The sequence below is a fragment of the Hemibagrus wyckioides genome, linkage group LG02, assembly GCF_019097595.1.
Source record: "Hemibagrus wyckioides isolate EC202008001 linkage group LG02, SWU_Hwy_1.0, whole genome shotgun sequence".
NCBI lineage: Eukaryota > Metazoa > Chordata > Actinopteri > Siluriformes > Bagridae > Hemibagrus > Hemibagrus wyckioides.
Window position 1 is genome coordinate 14,959,232 of NC_080711.1, and position 18,563 is coordinate 14,977,794.

The following is an 18,563-nucleotide window of genomic DNA, read 5'->3' on the forward strand; positions in this document are numbered from 1 at the left end:
GGAAGCATCACACTGTCTAGAAGCTAATACACACACACACTTGCACAAAGACTAACTATATCTACAGTGACAGAGACATATTCTCTCACGCTCTCCCTCTCTTTCTCTCTCTCTCTCTCTCACTCACACTCTCACACACACACAGTCTAGGAACCGTATGCTCTAACTTTTCTCCGACCTTTTTATTAATAAGTCACAACACACACAACACATGTGGACAGAATCAACTGCACTGCCAAGCATGCTTGAGGGGGGAAAAAAGAAGAAAACACTAAATTATTAAAGGCAGAACAGCGGCTCTGTCACTGTACAGAGAGAGAGAGAGAGAGAGAGAGAGAGGAGAGAACAAAACACAGAAAGGAAGAGAGAATTTGAGCCTCTGTGTGTTGGCATTTTTTTTTCCCTGAGCATCTCAGTATTTGGGTATCACTTCAAAGCATTCAAAGCTATTAGTGAGACGCTACATTAAACCTCCCCCTTTTCCATTTTCATCTAATCTCCACTAACCACAAAACACGATAACATCTACAACTAATCCCGCCCTGCTCCACCCACCTTATACTACAGATGAAACACCTTTACATGTACACACACCTTAAACACAGCTGACTTTATTCATTTGGTTTGGCACGCATGCAAGAGCAAACACACACACGCGCACACACACACACTTCCTAAAACAACAGTCTGATTGGTGTTATACAGACCTGAAGCCCACAGTTTGTTTTTTCTCCCTGCCATGTCTCACCCTCATGTCTCAGTATTTCCACAATGTCAGTTCTAATGACAGATCTGACGGCATTTTGTTCATTTCCACGAGTTCGACAGTAAAATCGGTTTCATTTGACCTAATTAAGCAACACGGGTTTTTTTAAAGACAGATGAGAAATTGACATCGGCATGGAAATGTGTTTCAATATGAATACAGAAATTCCCAATTTACTAAAATCAAACCAGCTCATGAAGTCTTTTGCATGAGGTTTTTTTTTTATTGAATAGTCATCCATGTTGCAATAAGACATACCAGAAGGAAAAAAAACAATTTTATAGTGAACAATTAAGAACTGCTGGCAGCACTGCAAAAAAACAGCTAAATGTTCTTAACATCCAATTAAAAGGTCCATATAATTCACTCCAAGCCAACCTTTTAAACAGCTATTTTTTGCCTTAGTAGTTTTGCGGAACTACAGAAGAAACGGTATTTTGACTCTTTTTACATCCCACAGAGAGAGAGAGAATCTGGTTCCTCTCAAGGTTTCTTCCTCAGGTTCTTTCCTTGCTATCGTTGCCTCTGGGTTGCTCATTAGGGATAAATATAAATAAAAATTTGTAAACTTTGAATTTTATTCAAATCTTTTATTCCTATAAAGCTGCTTTGCGACAATGTCAACTGTTAATAGCAATATACAAATAAAAATGAATTAAATTCTCTCATTCTTTTTCTTGTTTGTGTGTGTGTGTGTGTGTGTGTGAAACATTCTAATGGTTCAAAATTGGATGTGGATAATCAGTTCAGTTAAAGAGGCAGTTAATTTGGGTAATAATCAGCAAGAAAAATGGCTACTAAGGAATGAATGAATGAATGAATGAATGAATGAATATGACATACAAGTAAATAAAGATATAGCAAATTGACAAATTTATGATTTGTATGTAAACAGTTCAGGAATCTGCAATGATCACAGTGACTTTCATCTGCATAATCTTTGCAAGTAAACACGTGAACAAAACGCACACACACACACACAAAAATAAATAAAAACACGTTTCTGTCATCAGGCATGTAATTGTCTACTACAATGTCTCAGTTCTGTTTACAGACGATAATGGCTTTGGCTCCGGCTCTGGCATCAGCACTGTGTCGGTGGAAAATTGGTACCTGAGAACCATAAATCCAGCCCTCCTCCCTTTCTCCAGCCGTTAGCCTCCTCCCTCCATCACTCCTGCCCCGCAGCAGGGGATTAACTCCTGGGCCTCTGCTGTCTCTTTAATACTGGATAGATTTTATACAACACTAATCCCTCTCCGCCACCCTCACCCCACTGCCTGCTCCCTAAGCGATGTGCTGAGCATGGGCACGATTTCTCATGGTAAACCACTTGCATTTGCACTGAAAATCTTTAGGGCAGAAACCAGCTGCTCACATTTCGAGTTTTCGGTGTGGATGTACCATAAGAAATAAACACTTGACGGACACAAAGATTGTGTGACTGTGGCAGTGTGTGAGAGTAATGTTCCTTACTGCTTAGAAAAGATGCTCTGTTCCTTTAGTTGTGACAGTGAGAGAGCCGTAACTATGAGAGAGCATGCTCATTCACACACACAAACAGCAGAAAGAGAAAGAGAGAGAGAGAGAGAGAGAGAGAGAGAGAGAGAAGGAAGCAGTGTAGCCATGTGGTCAAAGCAGGGAAAGAAGGCAGATTCTTGAGGACAAGTTTGAGCTAAACTCATACATGTGCAATGATAATGCAATAATAGCAGAGCAATTCTCACAAAACAAGATAAAGCAAGAGCAAGGAAAAGCCATTTGTTTTAATCAGCGTCAGGAGCCGAATCTGTACAATGCACTACACACACACAACCCACACACACACACACACACACACACACGCATGCATGTACACTTCAAGCGCAACAAGTCCCTGTGCATTTGAGACACGAGCTGACTGTGTGCCACATCCCTGGAGACTGATTAAAATGGAATTTCTGATGCTAATCTTTGTTTTTGTACCAAAAAAATCTCAGCATGTTCTCGAGAGGCACGCAGCATGTATATTTAATGGTAGGCGCTCAGCGTGTGTTTAGTAGCATTGGGCAATGCCGCTCTGATGACTCGGACAGCAGAGCAACGAGATACTTAAATGTTGGATGAGAGAGAGAGAGAGAGAGAGATATGGATGTGGAAAACAATAAGCTTTCCATTTTTTTTGTTCTATCCAAAGCACTAAAGCATAAAGTGATTTATTCATTCATTTTCAGCAAGCGCTTTATCCTGATTAGAGCTGCGACGGATCTGGAGCCCATCCCAGGAACACTGAGCACAAGGCGGGGAAATTCACCCCCAGATGGGACGCTGACACATCAAACACACATTCATACCTAGTGGAAATCTAGCATCCTTAATGCACGTACCGACAGGAAGGAAACTAGATGAACCCAGAGGAAACCCATAGAGAAACAGAGAGAATATGTGAAACTCTACACAGAAGCTCAGGAATAAAACTGGGAGCTGTGAGGAGGCAATACTACCTACTGCACCACTGTGCTGTCTATATTAAGTTATTAATATTACTGATATAATTATTGCTGCTGTTGTTGTTGTTATAATCTTTAAATTTGCTGGGGTGTGCTGAGACCTGAGTGAGCCCCCAGGGGCAGCAGGGCAGTCAGTCCGACAGATGAAAGGAATCAGTGTTGCACCTGTTAGGCCCCAGAGGCTGTAGCCACAGAGGGGGTGAGAAGGTGAAGAGGTTTCCAGTGTTAATGCTCCCCATCATCCTCACACATTCTCCACAAGATCCCCAGAGAGACATACGGGTGTGTGTCTGCACGCCTCTCCATCCGCTCTCACAATCAGTCCACAACTCCATAACGGCCTTTTCCAAGAATCCAATAATAAAACTGAAATTTAAAAAAAAAAACACAATCTGGCTTGTGTGCATCTGACGCTAAAAACGACTAACAGATGTCACGTGCGACGTAGCCGGAGGCAGACAGGTAGCCTGATGGGAAACCGTGAGACAGGACAGGAAGACAGACAGGAAGAGTCTTTTATTTTAAAACCATTACGAATCAAAACTCAAGGGTGTTAAGGCAGGATGGCTTTTTATATAATGCATCACACAAAAGGAAACGAGCGGATCTGTGCACGCCTGAAGATCGCCAATTGAAAACTCAATTCCCAGAATCCCTCACTGACCCAAGAGTCTCTCTGAAACTCATTCCATTTGAAAAATCTCCACAGTCTGCTGGTGAAACATGTAGAGCTGTAACTAAAACTACCCATGATTCCACCAGAGATTTAACAAAGCATCATACTGCACCCGTTTTTACATTTTATGCAATTGGCTAGTTTGCCCTGTCCTGAAAAATGTATACACTTTTTTTATGCTCGTTTGTATCTACAGCTCAGTATAAATTGCGTATAGAAAAAATACACTTGCTGTTATAGGGAAATAATCAATGACAGGAAAGTGCAACACAACATGATACAAAGCAATGTCAATGATTTTCCAGCACCTCCTGATGTGTTTTATTCTTCTTACACTACAGCAATTGGGCAATGTTATGGACTGTCCTCAAGGCAAGGCAATTCCTGTTATTGAACACGTTATAGCAGCTATAAACAGTCACTCTGTCAAAAGCCTTCTCTCTCTCTCTCTCTCTCTCTCTCTGTGTCAATGAAACAAAAAAAAATGCCACTTGTCAGGTTACTGAAAAACCGGAAAGGTCAAAGTTGTACCTCTGTTACAAAGTGCTGACACAGGCGACTTTCTTCAAAAAATGATAATTAAACACCTTCTCACAGAAAACGTGACCATATCAATGAACATGCTTCTCTGTGTAAACTGTCGCTATAGGAAACAGCAACACAATAATACAAGGTAAAAAGTCTGAAATACAGTTCAAGCCGTGCAGGTTCAGAAAATTCATCCACACCTTCTGAGCATGCAGATTCAAGAATTCTGTGATATAATGAACAAATATTTACAACAAGCCATTATTAAGACTTAAACAAGTGAGTTTATGAACTGACTCACACAAAAGTGGGAAACTTGTATTTGATAGCATTCATGGCAGAATGGACATGCTGGTGAAACTTGTTCTGTTTAATTCATGAATGAAAAATAATAATTTCATGATTCTTCAGCATCGATTACACAAAATTGTCATTTCTCCAAAAATCCTTAAATAAAATGTTTCTGCCCGTCTCATATGGTCTTCTGATTTTTACATTATAAATATATGAAGATTATTATTTTTGGCAGCTGCACACTGGTTCAACATCCACTAAGGTTCTGTTAGTCAGTTTTTCCATATAAAATGTAACAATGTGAATGGTAAGATATATTAAATATGTATGTGCACGCACACACACAGTTGCTCTTTCTATATACATACATACATACATACCCACATATATGCACGCAATCGGTAGCTTTTACAATGCAACTAAGGACATTAGAGAATGCATTTTCTTTTGTCAGTAAGAAGCATTTTAACTCAATCAATTATTAATTTCGCTTTCTGATGAACAATACCCAAAAAAAACCTTTTTTTCCATTTGTGAATGTTTGCTGGCTTGCTGGTAAGATAACACTTTATATTGCCCGTGTGTGTGTGTGTGTTTTAAGGGGGATGAAGAACAGTACATCACCTCACATGTGCTTTGTCCCAGGAAACGTAGTTTAAATGAAACATATTTTTACAATGACTCGGTATCAGCCTCGACTCACCCAGAGGGCAACGATTCCTCTTTTATGTCTGACAATATTCCACTTGCTTAGATTCAAACTAAGTGTGAAATATATGTCATAAGGGAAAAAATGAACGTATGTAATAGTAATAACTGTGTCAATTTAAATCATTCATTTTATCAAGACGTTTGTTTTTTTGTTCTTTCTACTAAACTGCCACTTATATAATGTCTTATAATCAGTGTATTATTTTCTTTTTGATTGGATCATTCACATCTTTTGTTATAGTGTCTTTGCAAGAGAGTAAACATTCTGGATAAAGTCTTCTAGATAAGCGTGGATCTTGGATCTGTAATAAATGGGAATCTATTTTTTGGCATGGTTTTATATCGTGGCAGAATTATAAATATAATTCTTTTAGCAGTTACAGTCTCTGTGACTGAGATGAATGAATGAATGAATGAATGAATAGAAGGAAAGAAAGAAGGAAGAAAGGAAGGAAGGAAAGAAGAAGGAGTGTGAGAGAAAGCTAGAATCCACTTCACCTGCTTCCAAGTTCTCTAAACATCTCTTTGGTTGCCTTGACATCTCTCTCTCTGTCTCTCTCTCTGTCTCTCTCTCTGTGGAACGGCGCTTACTCAGCTGATGTGTAAAAATAGACAGTGGCGTTTTGAAATGAAAGACTGGTAATGCGATACAGGAAGGTGTTGCCCAGCCTGCTCGTCTCCTTTGTGTTTGACCTGCCTGGGCCACAGTGTGGGAAGGGTGAGGCATGCTGCTACACTGTAGGGCATTTGGCAGTCTATTGCATACACATATGCATCAACGGCTCTCACAGACCTCAGACAGACCCTCACCCCCCATGATGCCATGCACCGCTGACACCATCAACAAATAAACCTGTGACTATAATAGGTTCTACCAACATAGCAGGAAGACAGACACAGACATCTACAGCAGATTCCTGTGAACAATCACACAGAACCTCACTGATGTGGTAGCAGAAAATAAGTTTTTGAATAATTTTGGATGTCCAGAGCTTTAGAGAAACAAGCTGCACAGTTACTTAGATGCTACACTAAGCTCTTCAAGAGGGTCTTCACTGACCATTTGCAAACATGGCCACTAACATCATTATCCAACTGTCAAAACTACTCATCAGATTATTTGTTTGTCTGCTCTTCAAATGTCCCTGCCAGCGCAGACCTCACGCCATACACGCCAAGTGTGAGCATGTTTTTTTTGCCCCCCCCCACATGGCACAAATGTGCAGAACAAATGGGTAGGAATGAGCATTACACTGCTCGAAATGTCAATCAAAAGACTCACAGCATTGTCATTTGAAGGATGTAACACAAAACCAAAAACATTTATGAAGTGAAAAAAAAAGTGTGGCACGCTTGGCAAAGGAAAACAGTCTCCAACTTATCAGTTGAAAGCTTCTAATAACAGCACATCACGTGGAGGTTTAATCCCTCTTACAACAATGTAACCTGTCAACGCTAACCTTTTTTTGTTTATTGAATAATTACACGTCATACTTTTTCAAACATAATCCGTTTTTAATTACGTTTAATGTTTCAGAACCTCTGCCAGTTAACTTAGTTGATTAGAGTATAACAGATTCGAACCACTCCAATGAACCAGTCATTCACTCAACAGCCTCTTTTATAAGATAACAGGTTTGCAACTTTCGCATGTCTGAAACCTTGAAGTTATAGCTTTACCTCTGACTGTTACAAAGCACTGACATTTAACACTGGAGACTCCTTCCAAAGAGTCCAAAAACAAACATCCCCTTAGAGTTAGAGTAACAGTAGAAATGATAATGCAGTACAACGAGTCTTACAGAAAATCTTCTGACCAATCAGATTCAAGAATTCAACAGTTCTGTGGTAAATTACTGTTTAATTGTGGGTTCCTTTAACAAAGTCTGAGAAAAAAACACCAGGAAAGTCTCATAAAATCAGGAGGTCAGAGGACAGGCTATGTGTAGACAGTGAGCTGGTGACAAAAATTTTCTCTGTGGACACATCCTTGAAAAACACTAAGAAAGAAGGATGATTGGCGTCCGTAATAAACGGATCTGGGGGATGTTGACGCTTTGTGGTTAAGGTGTTGGACTACTATCGGAAGTTTGTCAGTTCCCAGGTCCACCAAGCTGCCACTGCTGGACCCCTGAGCTTAAGATAAATTGTAAGTCGCTCTGGATAGGAGTGTACTTTTCAAAGGATGACGTTAAACGCTGTTACATTATAAGTGTTTAATTTATCCCTAATAAGCAAGGGAGAAACTCCCTGAGAAGATATGAGGAAGAAGCCTTGAGAGAAACCAGACTCAAAACGGAACTCATCCTCATATGAGTGACACCAAATAGCAGACAATTTGTCCAAAAGGTTTTTTGAAAAGAGAATCTCTTACCTCAGTGTGCTAAAAAAATAACGTTGCTAACAACCAAAGAAAATAAAACAGGAGGTAGCGTTATACTCGCTAGCTGATCTGTCCTGTTATTAGCTACCTTAATAACTGAGGCAATATATGGTTTAAAGGTGACAGGTGTCACGCTGCACATTTTACAGCACTTCAATGCTACGACAGCCAACAAACACCTTCACAAACTGAGCCGGAGACGCGGCAGGTCGTAAACAGGACACACACTTTCTCAACGCCACCAAACACCTGTGTTGGTCTTTGAAGTGCATACCGCTTTCCTCTAGAGACCTTGTAGCAATGAGGCATTCAATCAAATAGTATTTATTCCACTGACAACAAAACGTACATAATCATTTTGAGGAAAGCGGGCAGGTCACAAGGCAGCTCGGGATATCCAGGCAGGATACAGAATGAGGGAAGTGATGGGGACATCTTACCTCAGACACAATAAAACAGAGAACGGAGGGCATGTGTGTGTGTTTTATCTTTAAACAACACGCCGTAAAAACACACACGCACAAAGCTGCAACAATGGCCCTGAGGTAGGGGAAGATGGCAGGAAATGGCCCTGGCTTTGCTAATAATGATGCTGACTTCCCTGATGAAAGGTGTGTGCATGCATGTCTGTTAGATCAGGAGGAACAAGATCGCATACACAGGTCCTGTAACGACGCAAACCTATTAGCCGCCATGTACCGCGATTATGTGCAGCGTAACACTGCACATCATTTCAAGGAAAACCTCTGATCAATAACCATAACTTTTACCTGCTAAGTAGGATATAATCTATAACTGAAGCTTGCTATAACAAAGAGCACCACACTCATGACTTTTTTTTTTTTTTTGCTCAAAACATGCGTGAGAAGGTGTTCAGGCGGAAGCATCATTTAAAAAAATCATAAAAGAAGTTTGCTCTGCTTATTAAAGTGAAGATTCCTCTGTTAAAAACTGCTCATAAACATATATACTATATACGAGTGCACAGACACATGCACCGCCCACCTACCCCCCTAGGCGGCATCCCTCACATGGATGAAATGTCAGATGGCATGCTGCTGCAGGTAGATAATGGCTATTATATGCAGCCTGATATTTATGAGGAACTGTCAGGGAATCTCAGCAAGCCGTCGTTCCATCTGCAAGCGGTGCAGCCTGCTGGGCGAGGCATGTTTCACCAAGAGGAACGACAGAAATGCCGCAGCTGGGAGAAGTGAAAGCTATCCGCTTCCCCCCAGAAACAAGCTGCTATTTCATAATTCTGTGAGGCGACGCCGGTGTGGTAAAGACACGAGCATGCTGCTGCCAGAGATACCTCTGTCTTTGCAACTTGGATATTTAGGGAATTGGGATTTCTAGATCCAACATCCAATCCTGAAACATGTTTGTATCTATTTTTTCCCCTCTAAACCAGAGAATGTGTGGTGTTAACCTTCTGGAATGGGATAGATTGGGACAGATACACTTCAGCACTTTAATCAGCAAACAAGCTAAAGAAGGGGGAAAACCACAAGCGTCACTACCACAAGTACCACCAACGGCTGATATTTGGAAATGAGCTGCTTGAAGTGATCACACGGCTTGCATGACGTGATGATGATTTGGATGTCTGTAAATCCAGTGTTCAAATGTCAGCTTTGGTTTAAATTCTGCATTTGCCGTTCAATTATATAGAAGCTACAGGGCATGGTGCACATAATTTAAAATCATCGGCCCATTTTATCTCCAGACTCCAGCAACATTGCGTTTGCAAAAAAAATAAAATAAAAGGCCAATGTGGAAATTCTGAGCTTCAATTTGACATGTGTAGTGGGTAAACCATGGAGGAATCACAGCTTGTTTTTTAAATTATTATTATTATTCATTTTCGCTCACCAAAATTGGAAAATTGGCTACTCTGGTTTTATTTGGCATAGCTGATTCGTACGCAAGGGCTTAAAAATCTAGCCTGGATTCTAGATGCTGTGTTTTTCCGCTGGAGTCTGCTGTCGCGACATGAGGATCAAAGACAGTGTCAGTGCAAATCATCAAGTCATGAATAAAAACTCTTAAATAGATCAGAAGGACCAGCAACAGAATGAACGAACAGGAGAAGAAGCCTCCAGCGTGTCTTCCGAGAGTTCAAGGGCAAAAGATGAAATGAAACTATATAACACTGGTGCGTAGCAAAAGAAGAAAGAAAAATCGTTCAATCAAGTAGGAACTGAGTGAAAACCAGCACCATTCCAGGAGAGATACCAGTGATCTGCTGATGTCTACTGGTCACAAATCTCTGATTCAAAAAAAAAAATGTTCATTTATGCTTATGGTTGTATGTCTAACATATTTTGATCCCTAATATATTTATTTGAAAAAATAAATAAATAAAAGATTCACCAATAGAGATGAAATTTCCCTTAAAATAATGCTGACGTTCCATAATTCAAGCACACCATCATCTTTTTCCCTTATTTCAGATCCAATATGCCGGAGAACACAACTGTATCAGCAAAATCTGCTACACTGACCAATTACTTACGGCCTGTACTATACAGCCAGAGCCATTTTTTCATCCTCAAGAACAATACCCCATCTATTCCACTCTATGAACAAGGAGGACATGTGAAGAAAGGTGTGTGTGTGTGGGGTGGCATAGTCCATGGGAGACGTACAAAAGACACAACACATCCTGTTAGTGACGCACCTGTACCCTTTAGCTAGCATTAGCTTAAATGCTTTCTGTCGCAACATCTGCAAGAACAAAGACAAGCAGCTAAATCTATAAATATCCCCGTGTGTGTGTGTTACTATTTTTTTTACACAAAACGTATGCTTCTAAATGTGTGTATGGATAATAATAATAATAATAATAATAATAATAATAATAATCATCATCATCATCATCATCATAATGACAGAAATCTGCAAATAACATTTAAAATGTAATGCAATTTTTATTCAAGTGCAAAATGAGTCTGCATTAATCATTGATGTGCTCGATATGCTTGGCGTGTCACGTTGATAATGCAATGATGCTTCCAGGTTAATTAACGAATATCTGACAGCTATTTAAGCTATTTTTATTTACACATATTTATTAAACTCAATTGGACCAAGTTGAACTCTTCGCCAAAACTGGATATTCTGCATGACTATATTCAAGACTGCAGACTATAATAATAAACATTACATGCTATTTTAACATTGCTACTATTTTCTTATGTAGTGTGAGTCTTTTACTGATCTAAAATTAAACTACTTTGATAATATAAACAACATTCATGAATACATTTCAAAGGAATAAATAAGATATAATAGACTACCTGCTCTCTTGATAAAGGGTCATATAACCATAAAAACAATTTTCATTTCCTGACTGGAATATGACACGTTAACACAACTCATGAGCCGCATTTGTATTGCAATATAAAAACAGTTCTCTTTAAATTCGCCCTGGCATAAGCTGTTAAATATTTAGAATGCTAAATTTCAGTGGCCTGCTATATTCCTGACTAAAGGACAAGCAGCTAATAATCAGTTTACCCTACTTTACTCTGAAGCAATAATTCCTCCTTGAGTGTCAGATGATTGCAAATTGTACTTGAAGCATGAGCCAAGACTGAACATCTCATGGACTCCACAGCAGCGTCAAAACATTTTTTCCAACATGCCTACACATTAGTAATTTTATAAGTCCTTCAATACAATATGCAACATGCAAAAGAGCTTGTCGGTTATGGAAGGCCTCAAGTGATGACCCTGATGCTTTCCTTCTGGACATGCGCACCTTTCTCAATGACTAACACAAAAAATGCCGATGCAAAATGATATGACACTAGTGTGCACTATGGATTTTATGTCTTGGCCTGTCAGGTACTGTGCCAACTGAAAATTAAAAAATAAATAAATAATAAATAAATAAATAATAATAATAATAATAAAAATAAATGTAAATAATTTCAATAATAATCAATCTGAAGATATCTAGTACGACCTATAAATATTATATAAATTATATCATCAAATTGTCTATCTATCTATCTATCTATCTATCTATCTATCTATCTATCTTTCATAATTATTAAAAGTTTTAACGCAATTTATTTAAGGACACATCTATTTGATTTAATAGATCAATTTAATGAATAAAAATAATTCATAAACGTTTACATTAACATTTAATTGAATTATTTTGTAGTATTTTATTACTTGCTCTCTGAATTGTCTACCCTTTAATTATTATTATTATTTTTTTTTTATCTGATTCGTATTGGCTAGTACAATACTAAACAAAAAGCATTTTCCTGACCTGGCGTGACTTTCCAGCTTGTAAACACTTGTACACACTTGTACAACAACAACAAAAAAGTGTATAAATGATGCCCCCAGCTCCTGGATTATAATACATCGATTTTGCTCGTGCTCGCATGAACCGGTGAAAGCACCAGGCTCGTGACTGGAAACAGCTCATGTTTGTAATGCATGCTGTAGGTTGACGAGCAGAAAGGAGAACAGACCTGAGTGTGTGGCCATGGGCAGATGAGAAGGGTAATATTTCCCAGGCGGGAAGGCAGCGGCGTGCTGCACGGAGCCGTGGCCGCTCGACGTGATTCGCGAGGCGGCGCGGTGAACCAAAGCGCCCCGCTCGGACAGGAGGTGCGCCGGAGCGCCGAAATCCCGGCTCTCCATAACCGCTGCGTAGCGCGTTATAATCCCAAATATTCCGGCGGTGTAGACCACAGCGATCAAACCAAAGCCATATATTTATAATCCCTCTCTCTGGGCGTCGGTGTCGCTTTCAGAGGAAGTCTCGCCTCTCCGTTTGGCGGCGCGGCTCCCGATCATGTTTTCTGCAATAAACAAACAAACAAACAAACAAATAAATAAATAAATAAATAAATAAACAAATAAAGGAGAAATTGACACACGTGCAGCAATATTCACTGGGAATGACCTGATGTACTGGGCAAGACGAATGCATTCATATTGTATGGAGATATTTCTTATGCATACATATATATACGTAGAAAACTAGTACAATAGAGCTGATGAAACAATAGACATTGAAATACAGAGCTCACAATACAGAACTGCTTTTTGTCCTCTGTGTTGTGTGTTGTATGTTGTACACACACACACACACATATATATACATACTATATATATATATATATGATAAAATGGCCTAGGGCAGATGTTGATCTGCAATACAAAGGGCCCCAATAACAACGCAGGAATTATTGGGTGCAAAATGGGACAAGACATAAAGCAATGATGATTTTGCAAACATACAATACACAGGGCAATATGCAAAGGCAGTTTAACGCATTCTGTCTGTACTGTGAACACTGTATTTGAATGTCCATTGTTATTTAAAATACACCAAAAAATGACGCGTTAGAACTTTTCATAGCAATACAATTAATTCCACAGTCCACTCAACACACACACACACACACACACACACACATTTGTGGCATTTGCATGGGATGAGGAGTCGCAGCCAGAGCCCGAACCTTAACGTGGTGCATGACGGGATTTGGGTTTTTGTCCATGTTCGTATTGTTTAAATGACAAAAAAAAACGTGTCATTTGTCATAAATCAATGTTGAGCTTCTCATAAAACTCTGTCTACTCGGACATAAAATTATGATTAATTGGGCTATAATTGGTCTCAAATTAAATAGACCATCAGCACACTGAAAGGATTTACCGAAATCGCCGTGATCGATGCATGCAAAACTGCCTCAATCGCCACGCGACAGTCTACAAGGCCTGTGAACTAGGCAGGAAAGTGTGTGTGTGTGTGTTTGAGTGAGTGAGTAAGAGAGGGAGAGAGGGGAAGAGAGATCTGAAATTTTTTTCTGTCCTTATTCCTGAAATCTTACGTGTACAAATAATCTACAGTGATAGATCAAGCTCGTGGGTTTTTAAGAGTTATTTCTATTTGCTTTAACTAAATAGACAGATGTCCAACCTACACGAGGAGAGACAACATACCAGTCAAGACAAGACAGAATTCAAGATTTTTTTTATCCATTTTTATTGCCATAATCCCAACATGCAGTTTTCGGCGAAATTTAAATCAATCTTTGGAGAATACAATGTTGGAAAAGAGATGCATTTGTGCGCGTGCTGGATATAATTTCAGGAGCATGTATATCCCAGGCTGAGGGGCTTGGGAAGGAGCTGCCTTTGTCTCGCTGCAGTCTGTCAGCCATTAACATTACCGCTCACTACCCCGAACACAAATAACCCAACAAACACACAAGCCTTCGTTTTCACTCCCTACAACAAACACACCACAATCCAGTGACTCCATATCAATTTTATAGACGGAACAATGAGCACCGAAGTCGAACCCGGTTTCTTTATAATGACAAGGCAACGAAGGAAGCCGTTTTGTCTCGTCTAACAATGGCTCGTGCGAAATGCAGCATATTTTATACATAAAAACGAAGAATAAGCCTGCGTAAAAATATATATATATTAGCGATTGTCTAGATTTTAGGGTGCATTAAGACACACGGGTTTAAAACAAAAATGATACACCGTGTGTATGTTTAATCAAGCAGTGCGAGAGAACCGAGCGTCCGTGGAAACCCCGTCCGGGTGGAAGCGCGCGCAGTCCGGACACCGAACGAACAAGGTTCCGGTCTGTAGCGCGGCCTCGCCCATAGGAGTATAGGTTTGAGATAAAAACACAACACCCAGCAGAAGCACAGATATAAACATCTCTTATTGTTTAAGAACGACAAAAATATTTTATCTGAAAATAACTGACGTCACACATGAACGTAGGCCGAATTTAATCCCGGTTTATGTGAATATCTGTAAAGGATAAATCGATTACGGCGAAAATAATACAAGAAAATTTTTTTAATTCTCTATATATTTTGTTTTTTTCTCCCCTCCAAAGCGTGCAAAATGTGCAAATCGTTTTCTAATTTAAACAATGTAAAATATTTTTTATTTTTTATTTTTAAATGTAAGCCTTGACAGAGCCTCGAAAATATTAGGCTAGATTTGCAATATATTTTAAAAGATTTCAAACATTCTGTTCATTAAAATAGGAATTGAGCTTTAGAGAAATAAATAATAATAATAATTCAGGTTATTTGTAATGAGACGTTACATGAATATTAACCTTTTTTGCGCTAACACATTTTAAATTCTCTTTCATATGCCGAGTCTTTTAATACCTACACTCTGAGATTATTTATAATTATAATGATTATTATTATTTTTCCAAATACTAGTCTACACAGGGTATTTATTTTATTTTCTTTAAAAAAAAAAGCATTTGCATTACAGCTGTTAGATGAAAATGAATAAATCGGTTACTTACTGGTATGTTAAATCCTTGCATGACAATAAATACAATTAATTAGAAGTAGACAATAAAACGTAGATCAAGAATGTTGCTGATCATATTTCAAAAAATCAGACTTCAAAGATAATCCTCGTATTCCGCGCGCACGCGTGTGTGTGTGTGTGTGTGTGTGAGTGAGAGTGTGTGTTGTAGCGTCTCGATCTGCCAAAGCGCCGGTGCAGGCCGCTGAGTTCAGACCCGAGTCTCCAAACGGCGATCCTCTTCCCAAGCGCAGCTCGTGCCTCGCAACCCACCGAGAGTAAACACACTCTCCCATTGGTCAGATCCGTGTGTGTCAACGAGCTCGTGCAGCTCTCCGAGACACACTTGAAGCGCTGATTGGTCGAAATCTTTCTCCAATGGATAAGTAGGATGTAGAAGGTACACTGACGCAGCGGCAAATTCAAGTTATACCCCGAGCAGTAGATATGTTGCACACACTTTTATAGTAATAGTCTGTTTTTAACTCAAACACTAATTCAAAGTTTGCACAAGAACACAGTGACTGTCATACAGATAAACGCAGAGTAACTGAATAACACTTTCTTGGGATTGACGTTCTCCTGTATGGATTATTGGTTTTCTTCTATTGCTTGCCTTTTTTTTATACAACTTTTGCCATTAGTTAACATCACGTTACTTAGACTAAAAGTATTTATTAGAATTAGAGTTACATCTAATACAGATTATAAACCTGGGCTGAATGATCAAATCAACGATAGATTATCATTTTAAACCTTTTTGAAAGTGTTTCATATTATCAGTAAATAGTAAATAATTAATAAATCAATCAATCAATCAATCAGATGGGTGTTTCTGTGGACACTTTTTTTTATTTCAAACTAAATGTTTTCGTACTCCAAACATGTCTTTTTGTTCAGAAGAAAATTTTATATGTACTTTAAAATAAAAGTAAATCATTTAAATAAATAAACACATATTCAAATATAGATAGATAGATAGATAGATAGATAGATAGATAGATAGATAGATAGATAGATAGATAGATAGATAAAAGACAGGCAGATAGATAGACAGATAGACTGACTGAAAGATAGACAGACAGACAGACAGACAGATAGATAGATAGATAGATAGATAGATAGATAGATAGATAGATAGATAGATAGATAGATAGACGGGTGGATGGATGGATATTTTCCAGTCTGGACTGTAAAATAGTCTGGTTTTAGTCGGATTTTAATCAGGAGACAGCTCGCCCTAGGCTAGGTGAGCAGGTTTTTAAAAATGTGCACCATTCAGAGCAGGATTTGATTGGCTGGCACGGCGCCAAGGCATTGTCACTCACAGAGTGTAAACAAGGCTCTGATTGGCTGCTGTCCAGTCCGCATTGGGCTGTCTGAAAGAAAAAAAAGCAATAACTGGCTTTGCGGTTTCAAGGCGTCCCGGGGTTAGATGATGAAAGATAAGAGGGAGACCGTTTCAAGGCGCTCCGAAAGGCGGACCCTTATGGCCCAGGAGTCATTTGTGTCAGGCGTGAAGTGAAGGCACCTCGGCAAGCGGGGAGAAATAGTCCTATTTATATTATTAAAAAAAACTGCACATGGTAGGATTCTCGTTAATGTAATAGCATGTCACCGACTCTAGGGAAAACCAGGACGGTGGGGCGCCAACTCCACGAATCACTAGGCGGATTAACGCGAGCATTAATGCTTAAGGGAAAAAGTGGGAGAATATGGAAGAATTGGATCAACTAGGAAGGTCTGTGCCTTAAAAAGACAAAAGCTGTGCTTACAATATTCCGCTGTAGTTTACTGTACATTTCTGATCCTTATCAATTCTTCCAGCTTTTATGTGCTGCGAATTTTTTTGTTTATGTAATTATTAATTTAATTAATTATTTTAATGGTAATTACTAGCATCTTTAAATAATAATAATTAAAAAAAAAAAAAAACATGACCATTAATATAGTGGCTGAAACGCTAACGCTTAGGAGCACTGAATGAGTTGATTGTGCTTAGTTCAGGAGTCATTTAAAAATACGTGCATTCAGTGCTAAAAATGTTTTATGCGATAATAATGGATTGCGTTAACATACTGACATGTTTACCATAAGATTTATTTAGTAAAGTTCACCACCATTGTTCTTGTTGGCAGAAGTGTACAATAATCAGTGAGGGAACGCGCACGCGCATCAGTGTATATATGTAACGTAACATAGACGACATGTAACACTTTCATCATTTTATATATATATATATATATATATATATATATATATACATATATACATATATACAGGAAGAAAACACACAGTAAATATACACAGGCCATGTTTTTTTTTCCTTTCCCATCATAGTGATTGTGTAACTCAGTGCTCTTCCCTACACAGTGATAACTGCTGCAGAGAGATGGGTCGTTTCTTTAGAAACACACCAGGTCCTACAATGAGGGTTTGTCCTTGGCCAGCGAAGCATGTCTGATTGACACACATGCTTCCGGCTGTCATCCACAACCAACAGCCAAAATTGGATTTTTTTTCTGCTTTTCTATCATTGTTTCCAAAGACCAGTCAGTAGAGTCATGGCAAAGTGGATCATGTATTATAACTATAGATAAATATTATTATTATTATTATTATTATTATTATTATTATTATTATTATTATGCGCTTCATATATATATATATATATATATATATATATATATATATATATATATATATATATATATATATATATGGAACAATTTGATATGTGATACAGGGAAATCACCATGCTTATTTACTTATATTATTAAATTATATAATTTATTATATTATATATATTTATTATAATAGATAGATTTACAGACCAGTTGTCCGTCTGTTTTTTTTTTTCAATCAAAAATAATCCATCCATCATCGATTTACGATTGTTGCTTCAATTTCATTCATATTTGATACAAAGATCCATTGTGTGATTGTTGCTATCTATTCCCTACTATACACTTTCACGTTTACCTTTCATTTGTGTACATTTAATATTGTGTACCTTTAAAACAGGATTTAATGTTCACATTTGTACTGTAAGAGTAAACATTTAAAGGTACACTATATCACTATAAGCAAATTCATTTCCAGATAAAAGATACATGCTAAGTGTAGGAAAGGTGTATGCTTGAGAAGAAGACCTCAACGACAAGGAATGGTGCAGGCTGTGTTTTTTTTGTTTTTTGTTTGTTGAGATTAATGCATTGAAATAAAAATGAAAAATAAAAAATGTTCATATATGGTATACACAATTACAGAATAAACAGTTTAGTTCCTGCATATTTATGTAACCTGTGCACTTGTATGGATAAATGGCTGATATTTGTAATCATTAGTGAATAAATAAGCGTTTCATAACATTCGTATTTGCAC

The 18,563-nt window shown here is 38.3% G+C and overlaps 1 protein-coding gene across 7 annotated transcripts in view; it reads right to left on the minus strand.

The window, feature by feature from the left end:
* Positions 1–15,457, minus strand: part of LOC131366434 (BAH and coiled-coil domain-containing protein 1) — a 68,814-nt gene extending 53,357 nt beyond the window's left edge. For 6 of the 7 annotated variants that reach the window (XM_058410969.1, XM_058410943.1, XM_058410966.1 and 3 more), the window contains exons 1-2: positions 15,175–15,456; positions 12,344–12,676 (exon numbers count right to left, since the gene is read on the minus strand). In XM_058410969.1, coding sequence (XP_058266952.1) covers positions 12,344–12,515 — 172 coding nt within the window. In that variant the 5' untranslated portion in view covers positions 12,516–12,676; positions 15,175–15,456. Of the gene's footprint in view, positions 1–12,343; positions 12,677–15,174 lie in introns of all 7 variants that reach the window. The other variant, XM_058410968.1, reaches the window with a different exon arrangement.
* Between the last annotated feature and the right edge of the window lie 3,106 nt (positions 15,458–18,563).